General features: G+C 40.8%; 1 protein-coding gene across 2 annotated transcripts; it reads left to right on the top strand.

Moving 5' to 3' along the window:
- The first annotated feature begins 181 nt into the window (after window positions 1-181).
- Window positions 182-15,923, top strand: BRCA1 (BRCA1 DNA repair associated). 2 transcript variants are annotated; one of them, XM_027895993.1, is made up of 21 exons: window positions 182-277; window positions 706-759; window positions 883-963; window positions 1,430-1,518; window positions 1,961-2,106; window positions 2,599-2,704; window positions 3,011-3,056; window positions 3,512-3,654; window positions 4,116-7,397; window positions 8,065-8,150; window positions 9,025-9,203; window positions 9,382-9,548; window positions 10,034-10,359; window positions 10,802-10,889; window positions 11,501-11,578; window positions 12,078-12,118; window positions 12,723-12,806; window positions 12,929-12,983; window positions 13,903-13,976; window positions 14,369-14,429; window positions 15,354-15,923. In XM_027895993.1, the coding sequence occupies exons 1-21, from the start codon at window positions 198-200 to the stop codon at window positions 15,455-15,457; spliced, it is 5,370 nt and encodes a 1,789-aa protein (XP_027751794.1). In that variant the 5' UTR covers window positions 182-197; the 3' UTR covers window positions 15,458-15,923. The 2 variants fall into 2 exon arrangements, with proteins under 2 accessions (XP_027751794.1, XP_027751793.1); XM_027895992.1 differs by having other exon boundaries at window positions 2,596-2,704.
- Window positions 15,924-16,442: the final 519 nt, after the last annotated feature.

Raw genomic sequence — 16,442 nt, 5'->3', positions numbered from 1 at the left:
GGCTGCGCGCGGAGCGGCGGAAAGGGCGCGAAACGCGGCGCTGAGGGACGGGGGTGGGATCGGGATCGCCTTTTCCCGCCTAGAACGCCCCCTTTCCCCGCTGTCCTGCTCTCTGCGCCCGGAGTTTCTGCTGAAAGCCGCAGTGAACCCTGATTATTATTTCTTTTTTTTCTCCAGACTGTTTTTGGATGTAAAGGATGGACTCCTCGGTGATTACTGTTGGGCACATACAAAATGTGCTTTCGGCTATGCAGAAGAACTTGGAGTGCCCGATATGGTATGCCTGGGAGTAATATCAATATGGTTAAGGAGGTTTTTTTTTGGTTTTTATCTTCCCCCCCCCCCTTTCTTTGCAAATGTTTTGTCAGTTCAATGATTTACAACAAATCAAAGGGATTCTTGCTGAAGACCAAGTATATTGATGTTTTGTAAGGCTCAAGTGACAAAGTATAAGACAGAATGTATATTTTGGTTTTCTCTTACAACCTAAATATTCCAGTTCTCTATCTAGAGAGGGGGGAAAAATTATCTGATTGGATTAGAATGTTGTTTGTAAAGTAGGGTGGATTTTTCCCCCCTTGTCCCTGAAAAGTGAGGTCTGTAGTTCAGCAAACAAATGCTGAAATAGCAAAGGTTTTACTTAGAATATGGATCCCTACAGTGTCTGTAACTTCTATCCACTTATTTATGTTTTTCTTTTTGTAGCTTGGATGTGGTACAAGAGCCAGTTTCAACGAAATGTGATCACATATTCTGCAGGTGGGTTTGAAAACTTGCAAGTGCAGTGCTTAGTCAATCTGTTTTTAATTTCCATGTATACTTCTTCAGTGCTAATCTCCTCCTTTTGTTACCATCAAGACTACTGTTATTTTTTTTTCCCAGGTTCTGCATGTTCAAACTGCTCAGCAAGAAGAAGAAAGGTGTGGTGCAGTGTCCTCTGTGTAAGGCTGAAGTTACCAAGAGGTGGGAAACCTGTCTTTGTAAGGGGGCTGGAGAATGGGGGGTTTGAACTGTGAGCAAAATTGTCTTTAAAATGCCTCAGCATAAGACTGAAATAAAGAAGAAAAGGTGGTTATTAAATAATCTATGTCTAAAGGAGTAACTGCAGAACCTTATCTCAGTGTAAGCTTTTTCCCAGTGATGGCAGGGGAACACACCTCTGTTAACAGATGTTTGTGCTGTATCACTGTTCAATCATTACAACTCTGCCAAACCTATGTGAGGAAAAACATGAAATGTTCATTTTTGTGATAGTTTTAATTCATAATGGTTGGTTGGGGGAACTGGGTTATTATTCCCTGGCAACAATTTCTCATTGTCTCATCTTCCACTTGAGAGTTCTACCCCTTTTTTTTGTTCAGCTTATATTCTAAGAGAAGTATTTCTAGTCGTTTGTCTTAAAACAACTCAAGTACCGATGTTATTTCAGGAGCCTGAAAGAAAATTCTAGATTTAAGCAAGTCATTGAAGGATTGTTGGAAACTATCCACGCTTTTGAGCTTGACACTGGAGTGAAGTGTAAGTGGTGTGAACGTATGCCCCCAATTTTTTTTTTTTAAATAAAGTTTTGACATTTATCGTTGTTTATAAGGTATCCCATTTAACGTGCAATGCTAAATATGGGAAGAATTATCAAAATTCAGATATATTCTTTGTGAATGCAAACTTTGAATAAGTACTTTGTAAAAGGCATTGGCAAGTCAGACATGTGACTGTTTCTATTTTGATAGAGAAGACATTCTGGTTGGGGACAGATGACTTTTGTTTGGGGAGGGGCTTTGTATATTGTGCTGTGGAAAATACTTTGTTTTCAAATTATCTTCAACCTGCTCAGCCATTCTAAAATCAGTAGTATTAGATCCTGTTCTTGCTAGTTTATCTGTATAAGCAGAATTGGTTGGAAAAATCAGTTGGTGAGGTCAAGATTTTTTTTTTTTGCCCCCCTATGAACATTTTTCAGTTTTAAAGAGTCATCAGATTCATAAAACATCCACAGAAACCACTGCTACTGAGTTCCTGGGTAAAGAAAGTTCAGTCGTTCAAAGTAAAGGCTTCAGGAACAGGAGAAAGAGTGCTGAAGAAAATGGACAAGAAAACCTCACCTCGGTAATTGGGGTTTTTTTTCCCATTTCATTTTCCTGGGTTGTTTAAAAGTTTATTTGGAATGTAGATAGATGCATATACATCAATGAAGGAAGTAGGAGATTTTGGGTTGCTCTCAGATTGATGTTTGACTTGAATAATACCCTGGATTTTTGGCTTCCTAACCTGCTTGAAAAAGATGTTTGCATAAAGAACCTGAACTTATAGATGATATTTCTATATTACAGTCTTTTACTGAAACTAGGCTTGCAAACTTGTCTGTCCTGCTTGTAAGATCAAACTGTTAATGTTTTGATCTGTCAAATGCATGATAATTGTTTCTATTGACACATTCCATTGCTGATATCAATATAGCAAATTACTCGTGTTGGATTTCTGCACAGAAGCTACAAATTCTCATGACAGAGCATTTCTATCAGCCCTTCCTGCCATGGTTTAAGTAGTTACAAGTGAGGGTTTTTTCAAATAACTTCATTTCTGTTCTCCTGTCAGCAGGAAACTGCTGTGAACACTCAGCTTACAGATACCAGGGTCAAAAGGAATCGCCTGAGCAACAAACCCCAGAAATGTGACCCTCAGAAAGGGGTTTATGTGGAGCTGGGTAAGATCTGTTGTAGATCCACGCTGGTTGATCTTATGTAAAGTGCTTGCAAATAAATGAAGTTCAAAGTGTCTGTAAACACTTAATTTCTCCTTAAGAGGACAATAAGCGGAGAAATTACGGGTAATTCCAAGCTGATAAATCAAAATACTTTATGATTGAAGTTGATTTCATCCGATAAAAGCTGAAAACATCTACACCTCCAGAAAGAACTTGGTGTGCATGTGATGATAAACACTGAGTCTAGCAAGTCACCTTTCCCTGAATCATTCCAACCAGAGTAACAGCTGATTTTTTTGTTTTCAGGTTCTGAATCATCTGAAGAGTTTTTTAAACAGGCAAGCAAAACTGGGTAAGTGAAGGTGATTAAGGAATTATTATCTTCTAAAGACAATTAGTTCAGTGTTCTCATTCCTAGGTTTTAGTTCCTTAGCATAGGACTGATAGAATTCTTAAAAGTGACAAATGATAGGGTAGAATGGGTGGCTGAATTTCAACACTTTGCCATCTTATGTGCTTTAAATGGTTTTCTAGATGTTTTATTGCTTACATAGACATTAGTCCTTCAATAGAAAAGTAGGTGCTGTGCTTTAGAAAGTGTTAAATTCAGGAATGTGAGAGGGGGGTCTCTTAAAGTTGTGGCCTGAAACTCTGAAGGGGTCTGGTTGTGGTGAGTGTCAATTCTGCAGCCTGGCTTCCCCAGGAACTATTTCAGAGAGCAAAAAAAGATAAAAAAAATAAGTATAATCTTCTGTTCTGTCTGTTGTGGCTTTCTCTGTAGTAAAAGTAGATTTCTTTCCCCAACAGGTTGGAAGACAAAGCTGCAGTTCAGATTTCTCCCCAAGGAAAGCTCGAAGAACTTGAGAGTGTTGAGAAGGGGAATGAAAATTCTTGCAGTGCACAGCCTGACAAGCTGTGTGCCAAAGAAATAGCACCACCAAATGTCACAGGTGTGTTTTATTATTTTGGTGACAGAGGTATTTTAAGCTTGAAAGAAGCACCACAAGTTAATATTTGGCATTATTGAATATATCTAGATAGGTAGATATAAATATAGTTGCAGTCTTGTGTGCTGTAGTTCTGCTGATGCCTACATGACACTGTAATGCAAGACTGTTCTGGTTGAATAGATACTTAAAATGTGAATATTTTGTGCACAGGATCAGAAAGAAAAAAAGTAACTTGATCAAAATGTAATTATCCCTGTATTACAGTACAGACAGAGAGCACTGTCTGGTAATTCATGTGGGAAGTTAGAAGAACATGTGTAATATCTCTGCTTTTCTCTAGAGGGAGATTTGTGCAGTGTAATATTCTGGTTTGGGGGGAAATAAGAACAGTTCTTTTAAAACAAGGTTTTTGTGTGTGTAAAGTAGGGCTTAATAATTTACAACACTTATAGATCTAACAGGTGAAAGTGATTTCTCGAAGGAAGGCTCAAGCAAGAAAAGCGCTCAGAGCGTCGCTGAATGTGCCAAACCTGACCAAGTGGATGTGACTGAGTGCCAGAGTCCTCCTTTAAATGCTCTTCCTGCAGATCTATCTCCAGAGCAGTGTGACAGAACAGGTGATTCCAGCCCCACAGTAAACAGGGGCACATCATTTTTGGAGAGCACAGAAGAAACGGATGAAGAGCAAACTCAGTCCAACAGTGAAAACAAAGAGTTTGACTTAAAAGATAGTTCAGGGAGCAAGCTGGATAAAAGCAAGGAAAGTGTGGAAGCTGTGGAGGTGTCTGAACCTGAGAATGACTCTTTCCATGACAAAGAACTTCCTGAGGAGAAGCTGCTTCAGCCAGAGAAGACACTTCCCTCTGGCACCGTGAATCGAGTCTCCAGGAAGAGGCTGAAGCGAAGCATTCAGAAGGTCAATGAATGGTTCTCAAAAAGCAACGAGATTATATCTTCCAGTTATTCCCTGGATGATTCTGCTGGAGCCACTGATGTTTCAGATGAAGGAGATGCACGTTCCTCAGATAAGGAATCCTGTATTTCAGAAAACACTGACCCTGTGGTGGATTCCATGGAAATTGCAGTGGCTGAGAGAAACAAGAGACGGTCAAACCAAACAACAGATAGCATCAAAGACAAAATATTTGGAAAAACATACAGAAGAGAGAGGAAATCAAACCCCCCTTCTACTGTGAGAGACACTTTATCTGCTACAAAAAAGGAAGATGTGGCTGGTGATAAGTCCTTGAATAATTCCAGCAGGGACAGACCCAACCGAAAAAGGAAGACTGCCCACGTCCTGCAACCTGAGGATTTCATCAGGAAAAAAGACACAGAAGAGGCAGGTGGAGGCCCTCAGAGTGTTAGCAGGTGCCTTGGAGATGCTGAAAAGGAAAGATGTGATGGCAGTGGTGCTGTTAATGAGAGTCACCTCTCTCGGAATAGGGTTGATAATAACCTAACAGGAGGAGGAGCCTCGTGGAAAAAAGCTACTGAGAAGGCGACGAGCAAGCACCGTGATGGGGAGCCAAAAATGCGTGTCAGTGATCAGAAAAGCACTAAAAAAAGCTCTGCAGCGAGAAGATGCAGGCATTCCACCAGGACCATGTGTGCTCTGCAGTTAGTAGTGGACAGAAACTCTGTTTCCCCTGAGCCAGCTGAGCCACAGATCGACAGCTATCCCAGCAGCGAAGAGCCCAGGAGAGCTGACTCGGAGCACACCCAGGTCAGGCGCAGCAGGAGACTCCAGGCACTTTCTGAAGAAATGACAAAAGAAACGGGAAAAGGAGTAATAAAGGAACCAAGAAAGAATCACGGTGATCGTGGAGGGTCTGTCTCTGGAGACCAAAGGAATGTGGCAGCTCAGGCTGCTGAATGCAAAGACCTGCGTGAGCCTCGGGGTGCGTTGAGTTTCGAGGCAGTCACCGGTCTGAAGGGAGGGGATCTGGGAGCAAATGAAATGCAGGTTAGCCTGAAGAGTTTATCTGACAGAGCAGAAACTGGAAAAAGTCTCTTCAGTCCTGCACCTTCATGTCAGCCTTCAAACGGTGGTTCCTTTGCACCTCATTCGGGTTCTCAAGACAGTGAAATACCAGGTAGCCCCGTCCTCCTCCAGCCTCCTGCAGCGCCTGCTGAGCAAACTGCTTCCCATCAGACTCAAGAGGTGACTGAATCACTTACTGCTTTTCCACAGGAACGTGGGCACGATTCACAGAGTGTTCCAGGAGACTTCAGAACCGAAAAGTTGCCCCTGGCTAAAACTGTACTGGAGATGGCCAAGGAAGCTGAGGACAGTGACTTAGACACTCAGTACCTGAGAAACATATTCAGGCACTCGAAACGCTTGTCCTTCAGCCTCTATCAGACCCCCAGGCAGGCTCGTGCAGCAGAAAACCCTGATTCTGAAACTTTAAACCCATCACTTGCTGCTCAGGGAGGAAATAAGGGTAGCAAAGATTTACAAGCAGAAAACTTGCAAGAAGAGAGAACGACTGCTGAAAGCTTGAGTGAGAAAGAGAAGCTTAAGAGCTGTGAGTCTGTTGATCATGTGAGTTGCTCTGCCATCAGCACAGAAGACAGACAGGCTGTGTCACAGGCTGCAAAGGAAGGGACTCTGACACCAGTGAGAACAGGGGCTGCTGGGTCTGAGGCCGAAAACCAATCACTAAAAGGAAAGCTGGGCAATGAAAACCCTGTGTCAACTGACACAGGGATAGCAGGTGAGTTGAGACAGAATCCAATCAGAAGTAATAGAAGCCAAAGTGAGCAGAGTAACACAGAAGAGCACGATTCCAAACAAACCAGTTTAAACACAGGCCATGAAATATCAGAAAGCAGTCTGAAAGAAAACACTAAAGTTGTTGACGACAAAGAACCAATTCTGCATATTCAATCTGGATCAATCATTTGTCCGGCAAGTTGTCAGCAAAGCCCTGCTGAATTCAGCCATGAGGTCACTGGGAAAAAAAGTAGCAAAAGAAAACAAATAGAGGGGAATGAAGAACAAGCAACCCAAACTGCTAGCACAGCAATGCCTGAGTGTTTAGTTGCAGAGGCTCTTAGAGGGAACAGTGATTTTACAGGTTCGTCTGACACTCCCGATGGCTTGCTGTGCTCTGAGAGTGAAGAGAACACCAGCTTTGGTGACACTGATAGGAGAGAGCAATCTGCAGTGTTCGTGAAAGGAAGCAACAGTGCCCTGGGAGAAGAACTCCACAATAGAAATGCTGGTTCTAAGCCAAGATCTCGAGGTTTTCCGAAGCCCCGAAGGCGAGCACAGAAACTGCCGTCTTCGGATGAAGAATCCTGCGAGGAGGAAGATCCACCCTGTTTTCAGACACTGATATTTGACAAATCAGCAAGCACACCTCTGCAGGTCGATAAACAAGTGACATCTGTGATAGAGGCCTCAGCTAGGCCCGACATGCTGCCTCACAGTAGAAGTAATGATGACAATATTATGCAGAAAGTGCCTGAAGTTGCTCCAGGCAATGTGTGTGTTTCACCAAGCCAGCAGTCAGAATGCTCTGTCAACTTATTTTCTTCCCAGTCCATGTCTGAAGAATCAGTTAGTGAAGCACAAGAGCTGAAGGAACCTTTGCCACAAGCTGATGCATCCGAAGAAGTGACCAGTGTGAATGAGAGTAAAGAAACTCTTGAGAGTTGTAATGGAAGGCTGAAGAGGACCAACACTAACTCCAGAGATGAATGCCAGGAAGACCCAACCATGGGAGCAAACCTAGGTACAAACTAAGATTTTCATCTCTGCAGCTGTGTTTGTAATGTTAAAACACGTTGGTTTTTGGGGGGGAACTTTCTTCTGTGTTTATGAGGTGCTTGCTCTCAGAAGGAATGCATCAGCCCTAAACAGCCAAACAAAAAACCCTCAGTGGTTTATTTCCTGGAAGTTATGTTCTCCCAGTCTTCTTTGCTCAGAGCACAAATGAACAGGCTGGACACCAGAGGCTGTCTGATGGGACACTCATTTTTGAGTGTTATTGCAATGTGATACTTGCATTGTCAGCAAAATTTCATACAGCCCACCTAAGCTTCCCCCCCACCCCCAATGAAATGTTTGTTGAAATTGGCTGTAGAATTTTGTGGCAAATATTATGGCATTTTTATGGCTTTCATAAATGTTTAGGACTCTTTATCACTGTTGACACACTGAGTCCTGTTTCCTTTGCCATGTGTATGACATGGTATTCTTTGAAATGTTCCTTTAAAGTGGGTCTTAAAGTGCTTCCAATTTCAGTGTTCTCAAAACTTGTCACTGTAGCATTATAGTTAGTAGTTGTCTAAAAGATCTGTGTAGTAAGAGATTATACATAATGTTGATGGGTTAGTTGTATTTTGGTGGTTTTTTTTTTTCCTTTAACTCAGATTTCTTGTTTTTCCACCTCCTTCAAGGCGAAGCATCTGGGTATGAGAGTGAAACGAGCATCGTGGAAGATTCATATGAACCTTTCTCTCAGGGGGAAATCCTCACCACACAGGTGAGTTTGGGCACTCAGAGCTAGAAGTAGCTTGTGTCAGAGAAGAGTGAACTTAATGTTGTGCTTTATGAGTTGTTTACTGCATCAGTGTAAGATGTGATCAGCTGGCAGGACGTTGCTTCCTGATGTGGCGTCATTGACAGATATTGTAGGATGTGCCTGGACTGAATGGATTTATGGCAGTGCAGATTGGTGGGGAGTTCTGGCTTGTGGTGTGGCAGTGGTTTTCTGTTTGGTTGTTTTGTTTTTTTTTTTAATGGATTCAGTAACAAGGAGTTTCCACATGGTGCCAGTGCTGGGGCTATAACTGGAAGATTCAGTTCTGTGGAAAGTGCTTTATCATGTAGGGTGAAAGGGTGTTTGGGTTTTTAAAAGGATCCTTTGAAGCCCTGAGCTGTTCTTATGAGGAGCTGCCTGTGGTGTGTTTTTAAACATTTAATGTAATATTTTTGAGAGGGAAGATAAGGAAAAATAATATGGAATATTTTAATCCTTTGGGGCTCTTAGTAATGGTGGGAAGTGCAGAGACTCAATACTTGATGTTCATTATTAAATTTTAAATTAAGTAACTAATGCAGTTTGGACAAAATTACCTAAATTTTTGCGTAAGTTATATTTTTTTCTCACTGATTAAACACTGAGAGATCTAAACTGAAATAATGTGACTGGCAAAATGAGTGTGTGGTTGGTTGGGGGTTTTTGCTTCTGCTGGTGGGGGGTGTGCAGTGTTTGCAACGCTAAAAGCACCACAGTCACCCTTTGAACACGTGGCAAGAAGTGATTCAAAACAATTCTGCTGCTCCCAGTTTTCAAGCAATTTCATTTGTTAAACCCTGAGTTTGCTGATGTTGACACTCCTGTGTCTCCTCTGCAGCAAAAGAATGCTATGCAGAATAGCCTGAAAAAGCTTCAGCAAGAAATGGCAGTGCTTGAAGCAGCACTAAAGCAACAAGGAAGCCAGGCCTGTGAATTTTTGCCTGTCAATAGCGAGCTGCCACGTGCCAGTAGTGAAAGAACATGTGGGATGGAACAAATGGGACAAGAAAAAGAAAGGTCAGTGTTTTGGGTTTGTTTGTTTGGTTTGGTTTGTTTTTATTTCTAAACTTCTATTAAAAAAACTTTAAAATATTGAAATAAATACTTCTGAGCCATTACAATACCTTTGCTGTGGAGACATGACTGATACTTAGAAGAGTGAAAAAGGTGTTAAAATCAGTTTCCCTCTCTCAAGGTCTCCAGAATTGTTGCTTCCATCTTCTGAATCCTGTTTGTTAAAGAGATCAGATCTGGAGAAAGGCCCTGAGTGTGACAATGTTCTAAAGAACAAAGCTGCTTGTGCAAAGACAAAACCTGTGCAGGAAGCAGTGCAAGAATACAGGCAGTGTCAGCTTGAAGCAGGTAACTTAAGTGAAGAGGGAGCCAACACATTTTGAATTTTGGTGGGTTTTTCCCTGCTCTTTTCATGTTGGTTTTTTTTTTTTTTTTTTAACATACCAGCAAGACATACATCATCATCTTGTAAATCAAGGATTTTAATTTGTATGTCTCTGGTCAATTTAAAAAGATGTTACTGCTTGTTTGGTAGCCCAGCTGTGTGGCTGCCCATCAGGATGGGGTGGGACAGCATTTTGACACTAATAGGAGCTTTTCTGTCTCACTTCTAAATTCATGGCTTTTGCCTCATACACTGCTAGAAGTTTCACAGGTGTTCTGGTTGTCTTCTCTATAAAAAGGAAAAAGTAATGATAGAGGCAAAGATGAAATAATAAACATATAAGGAAAGGAAGTGACTGCAGAACTTAAAGGTAGAGAGAGCAACAGCCTTCTACCATCACTACAAGAAGATGAAATTTTCTCAAGGAGTTATTTCTCTTTTCCTTCAGAAAATGCAGAGGAGCAGGAATCTGGGACCAGGCAAAACAGTTCATCTGTCTCATCAAATCTCTCTGCAAATGTGGTCAAGAGTCCAAATAACTCTTCCTCCTCCATAAGGCCTCTTAACCCTAGAACTGCAGGAGCCACAAATGGGTCTGTTGTGTCTCAAAACACAAATAAAAGCTCTGGTCCAGCACACAGATTGAAGAGAAGTGGATGTTTTCCTGCACCTGTTCTGCCCAGTGCAGCTGGGAAAGAAAATGCTGCAAGTCCAGTTGTGACCAAGAGGAAACAAATGTCAATTGTGGCATCAGGTCTGAATCACAGCGAACATGTGAGTAAATTTCAGATGTCTGAGATCAGTAATTAACGATTCCTGATTACCACTACAGTCCTCAAAGGAGAGATCTCAAAGTATAATAGAAACTAAGCTCATGGGAGCTGCAGATGAGTAACACAGCAACTCAAGTCATGCTTCCTCACTCCTAAAAATGGGAAGGATGCTGCCTGTAACGGGCAGGTTAGTGGAATTTGGACTTTTGAAATGACTGCTGATGTCTGGGGGGAAAAAACACATTATTCCAAAGCCAGAGGAGTTCTAGACAGCCTGGGCAAGGGGCTGTTGGAGTGGCTTTTAAGGAAATGTCCATTCTGTGTGCCAACAAAAATAAAACTGTTACTTTAAAGGGACTGTTTATGTTATGGTCCTGCAAACTGGGGGCTGTTTGGGTTTAAATCTGTTTTGCTACCTACTAATTTTCTTAACTGCTTTTCAGTTGGTGGTCCAGAAGTTTGTGAGAAGAACTCAGAGCACTTTATCTAATCACATTACGGAAGGAACAACCCATGTCATAATGAAAACAGGTTTGTTGGGGGCTGTGTGACCAAATCCTATATTGACAGACCATATAGAATCTTACCTTTAGTCTGACCAACAAGCAGACAGGTCAGCAATAAATTGTAATAAGTTTGAGGAGAAGGTGTTGATTGTTCATCATAAATTTTTTGTTCAAGCTTGGGATTCTTTGTTACTGTGTTTCACAGAATCAGAGTGAGGGTGCATTTTTCCTTGAATGATTCACACAAGAATATTGGATATTTATTTCTCTAGCTGTTTGGTCATAATTTTCAGGTGTTTACAGCACATCAATGTGAAAGTAGTTCATAACCAACCAAAAGGAAATGAAGAAAGAAATGAAGATTTCTTCCCAAAGAAATCGTGCTTTTCCCTTGCTTATCTCCATTAAATAACTAAATAATCATTCGTAAGTGGTACATATGATTAGTCTCTGCTAGTTTCCTTCAGTTTAGTAAAATCAGGATACTTGAATTTTGGAATCTTTCTATAGTTTTGATATTTTTGCTGCTGCACTTAGCAGAAAACTTCTGCTTTTAGGCACAAATAACCTGATCTGGGTTTTGTTTTGCTAATGGAAGAACTGGAAGAGATGATGTTACTCTTGTGTTCTCTGCAGATGAGGAGCTGGTGTGTGAACGGACACTGAAGTATTTCCTGGGCATTGCAGGAAGGAAATGGGTGGTTAGTTATCAGTGTAGGTATAATTTGTTTCAGAAGTGAAGTCTTTGCCCTTCTACCACAAATGTCATCTCCACTTCTTACAGTAAGGAGAAAGGATCTCTTCGTGTCTTGGAATCTGATGTTTTGCAGTGTTTCTTCAAAATAATTAAAAATAAATTAAAATTAAAAACCAGCAACATCAAGATTCTTTAATTCTCTGAATAGCTTTTCTGCTTTCAAATAACCACATTGGGTTGCTCCCCACCCTGGTAAAAGTCTTTTTTTTTCCCCTCTTAATTTAAATCTTTGAGGTGCATGGCATCGATTAGTGTAAAGTTAATATTATTTATAAAAGGTAAATAAATTTCCAAAGCTCTTTCAGCATCATACATACTTTGAACTATAGCATTCCTTTAGAACAAATACCTTCAATTTAATATAGCAATGAAGTCAGACTACTGGCAGTGGAAGAACTGTTTGCTGGATGAAATGACTTGTGCTCTGATTTTTTTTTTTATTTTTTTTTTATTTAGGGGTAATTCAGTCACTTAAAGAAGAAAGGATACTGGATGAGGTAGGTCTTTTATCTAGAGTGAAATGTCACAATGGGTAAACACTGATGGACTTGCCAGTAATCCCAGATATTGTCTAAACTTTTAATATATTGAACTCTAGTCTGAAACCTGACCAAAAGCCACACTAATACTTGGTGTTCATTGTTACTGAAGACATCAAGTCCCTGTTATTTTGTTAACAGGTTGTAGACATATATTTTTTTTATATATAAGCATTCCTACTGATATTGATAAATCATGTCATAGAGCAAAAGATTTCCTTTGCCTAAGGAAATGCTGTGTAGTGATAATTTCTATCAAATGAGACTTTACTGATAAGTTCATTGTAGTCATGGAATGTGCTGCTCCTTTTTTTCTATTTCTAGACTCCTGTACAGTCTGACTGTAATTTGTTTCTTTTAAAGCTGCCTGATGGTGCAGGGGTTTCATTCCTGCTCTCCAGCATTTCTCTCGAAAAGCCTTTTCATTTTAATCCACTTTCTGCACGCACATATTTGTAACTTTCCAGCTCTGAAATCTGTCACCTTCCTGGCCTGGTGCAGAACTGACAGGAAGGTGTTCCCAGTCCCTGACTCCTGATTGTTGGGTGTGTTTGTGTTCCAGGAGAAGTTTGAAGTCAGGGGAGATGTCATCAACGGGCGAAACCACCAAGGTCCCAAGAGGGCCAGGCAGGCTGGGACTGGAAAGGTACGAGCATGTCAGGGCTGCAGATGAAATAGTGAAAATAGTAATAACTTGATAACAAGCCCTGGAAGACTGACCTTTAAAAACCCCATAGGTGCTCTGTTAACTTCTGCCTTTCTTTTCAGATCTTTAAAGGCTTTGAGATCTGTTGCTGTGGACCTTTCACTGATATGACTACAGGTGTGTCATTTTAGTGGAATTAAATGAATTCTTAGCAAGGAAAACCATTAGTGTAATTTGTAGACGCTCTTGAATACTTGTATTTAAGCACTTTTCGTCTTAGTAAATGGTTCCTAAGTATCCTTCTAGCAGATGACAATCCTCTGTGTAACCTTCTATCTGTAGGAGCAGGTATTAAAAGTTGAAACACAACAAAACCAGCAGTTTGTATGCAAAGAAAAAGCTGTGCACCATGGCTTTACTTAGTTATTTTGAAGTTTAATAAACTATATTAAGTGTTTTAAGAATTTAAGCTAAGATTTTTTTTTCCACTTAAAATACTTGTGCCTGACTTCCCATTTTTGTGGCTTGTTTATCAGGTGTCTTCTGATTTGTCCAATGATTTTATTTTTGACTGGGTGAAATATCCTCACATCTCTTGACATTTACAGTAATTGCTGCAGAGGCTGCAGTGCTTTCACCTGCTGCAGTGACAGTCAGTTGTGGCTCTTGAGAGATTATTTATCTTCTTCACCATCAGTTCAACAAATTGGTGGAAATTAAGTACTTTGACTACTTTAGTTAATGAGAAATAATCACAGTTCTAACTTCTGGTTTTTAATTTTCATTTCATGTCTTGCATTTCTTGTCTCTTATGATCAGAAGAAGTAAATTGTGACTGTAAAGTTTGGGCACGTGCTACTTTTGCTTTTTCAGTGTTTTGTTTGGTGTAAACCTTACTAGAGGCTGAGGGAAGATGGAGTTGATGCTCCCCAGCAGGTTTGAAAGTGAAAGGTCTTACATTCCACCAAAGCTAACATCTCTTCCACATTATGGCAGCTTTTATCTTGGAACAAATGCAGGAGGGCTCAGGGAATAATTCCCATTTCAACCTGATATAAAACACTGAAGTAACAAACTGTTCATCTGATCTCTTCAGAGCACCTGGAGTGGATGGTGGAGCTTTGTGGTGCCTCTGTGGTGAAGCAGCTTCATCTCTTCACCCATTCATCAGTAAGTGTTGCTGAAGTGTTACCCTCCCACAGTTACCTCAGGGACAACTTTGGTGACAGATTTGCTGCCCTGCCCAGGCTTCTCAGAGCCTGAAGCCTGCAGGTGTGTTTTGAGAGCTGGGGCCAGATAACTAATCTGTCTTGAAATCAGCACTGAGCCTCACTCGTGTCACAAAAAGCCTGAATGTAGTCATGTCATTCCTGCAGAGAAATCAAAGAAGAATCTTAGGTGCTAATGTCTTTCTCTCTCTACTGCTTCCTAAATTCCTCTCTGAAGTGATGCTCTGAAGAGGGTTAGCCCAATTATTGCTCTCTGCAGGTAGATATGAGGATCATTTAATGACAGACAGATAACAGTAGCATTTTTATTTTTTTTTTATCTTAAAATCCTAGAACTCTACTGCTGTTGTGGTTGTGCAACCAGATGCTTGGAAGGAAAACACAGATTATAGAGGTAAAGTGACTCTGTCGTGGGCTGTTTCCTGGTACACATTCAGTGTCCTTGTCACCTCTGTCCTTTTAATAGCCAAATATCAGAGAGGTTTGTAGAGGAATCAGACTAAAATCCTGCTGCATCTGGAGATGGAGGTATGTCTTGAAAGAAGCATAAGGGATGTTGTCTCCAGAATCAGCAATAGAATCTTAAAACCTGCTCTGGCAGGTGAATGCTGTTGGCTCAGTTGTCCTCTGTGTATTTACAGAAACAATGTCCTGCCACAAAGCCTTAACTGATATAACTTTGCCTTTTTTCTTTCAAGCAAAATGCTCTAGAGAAACCATGAGGCTTTAAAAGTCCAAGTGTTCCAGGCTGACTTACTTTTAGATGAGATAGTGGGAGTTCCAGAATGAATGGGAGCTGGTTAGTTTACAGTGGATTTGAACAAAAAACTGAAGTAGGAGGATGATGTAAAAAAGAAAAAAAAAAGAACCAGCTGTTTCCATGGGACTGGAAAAATGAGAAAACAAAAAGATCCTGGAATGGGGAAGAGCAGCCTGAAAGTACTTCAGTAATTTTATGTTGCTTGTGTCTTAATGAGGCTCGTTGCTTGTCACATCCTTAGTATGTCTGGGCAGACAGGAACCAAAGCTCTGTCACTGAGGCCTGAAATGAAAAGATAACAAGGACTGCATTCTTTGCTTTTCATGTTTATTCTGTGGTATTCACTCTTTCCTGCTTGGCCAGTGGCCACACAGCTCTTCCCTTTGGAGCAGCAGGATTACCTACACTGTTTTTAGACTTTTTTTTGGGTTTTTATCAAGGCTTTTAAAATGTTACACAGAAAGCAAATAGCTTCCTCTGAAAGGCATCAGTTGTCTCACCTTAAATTTGCTTTGACTCCCTGCTAACAGTGGTATCCTCTGTGTGTTTGTCTTCCAGCAATGCAGCAGCAGAACAACATTGCCATGGTGACCAGGGAGTGGGTTTTGGACAGTGTGGCTTGCTATGAGTGCCAGAAGATTGATGCTTACCTTTTGTTCTAAGGGTTAACAGCAGTTCTTTGGCCACTGCTCAGGAATTCCCATCAGTGCTGATGGTTTGAAATTATTTTAAGGACTGAGAATTTTTTAAGACAATGTGTGTCTACCGTTCTTGTTCAGAGTAAAGTAATAGATTTTTGTTAATAATAAAATTACTTAAACAGCATTACCATCTGCAGATAGAATTAGCCACGGTTCTGGAAAAGATTTATATTAATATAAAGCACTATTTTGAAATGATAAAATTTAACATTTAAAAGTTAGAAAATGTAGAATATGAGAGAAATGGTGATGTGTTATTTACCACTGCAGCCAGTTCCTGTTTATATACTTGTGGCCAGTTTGGAGACAGTTAAAAGAGGGATGTTGGGCTCAGGGCTTGAATTAAAATGTCCTTGCACTCTGGAGTCACCCCCATGTTTTCACTTTTGTTTAGATACAAACCCTGAGTACCATTTGTGATTACTGATGGTGATTACTGATGGTGATCAGTCCTGACCGCTGACTGGTGGTGTTGAAGGCTTCACAAACAGCTCTCTTGTTGTACATCAAAGTGCCAACTGGCCCTAACCAGAAACATTCACACATACAGAAGGCCAGTGACTGAGTCCCAACAGAAACCCCTCCTTAAAACCACGAGCCCAGGCCAGTGTTGTCATTCTGATTTCTGACAGGTGTATGTGGCACTGTGAAGAGTTAATGAACAGAATGCACTTTAAGTATCCCAGTGACCCATAATAAACCCAGTAAGAATCTGCTTATAATTGGTCCCTGTGTGCAAAATGAGGCCGTAAAGAAGTTACTTTTTGTGGAATGAAATATGCTGCTTGTTTCTGTTGCCAAGCAATTCAGCTTCAGACCTAATTTTGTACTTTTGAGAGCAGAAAGAAAACCTGTCTTCATGCAGTGGTTGTTAACCAAAAGTGTCTTAAGTTCAGAGAATTGTTTAGTGCTCAGATGGCGCTGTCTTGGAAGGTTACAAAGGTAT

This window comes from Empidonax traillii, unplaced genomic scaffold (assembly GCF_003031625.1).
Source record: "Empidonax traillii isolate 1590-97213 ecotype Southwest subspecies unplaced genomic scaffold, ASM303162v1 scaffold476:size613836, whole genome shotgun sequence".
In the NCBI taxonomy this organism is placed as follows: Eukaryota; Metazoa; Chordata; class Aves; order Passeriformes; family Tyrannidae; genus Empidonax; species Empidonax traillii.
The sequence above is the reverse complement of the archived record's forward strand: the minus strand, read 5'-3'. Positions and strand labels throughout refer to the sequence as shown.

What these genes read in the sequence shown, in the direction of transcription:
- BRCA1 (XM_027895992.1), top strand. Translation starts at nt 198, where the DNA reads ATGGACTCCTCGGTGATTACTGTTGGGCACATACAAAATGTGCTTTCG. An exon ending in CCATGTCATAATGAAAACAG is followed by an intron (nt 10,890 to 11,500) that starts GTTTGTTGGGGG and finishes TGTTCTCTGCAG; the next exon opens with ATGAGGAGCTGGTGTGTGAA. An exon ending in ATGGGTGGTTAGTTATCAGT is followed by an intron (nt 11,579 to 12,077) that starts GTAGGTATAATT and finishes TTTTTTATTTAG; the next exon opens with GGGTAATTCAGTCACTTAAA.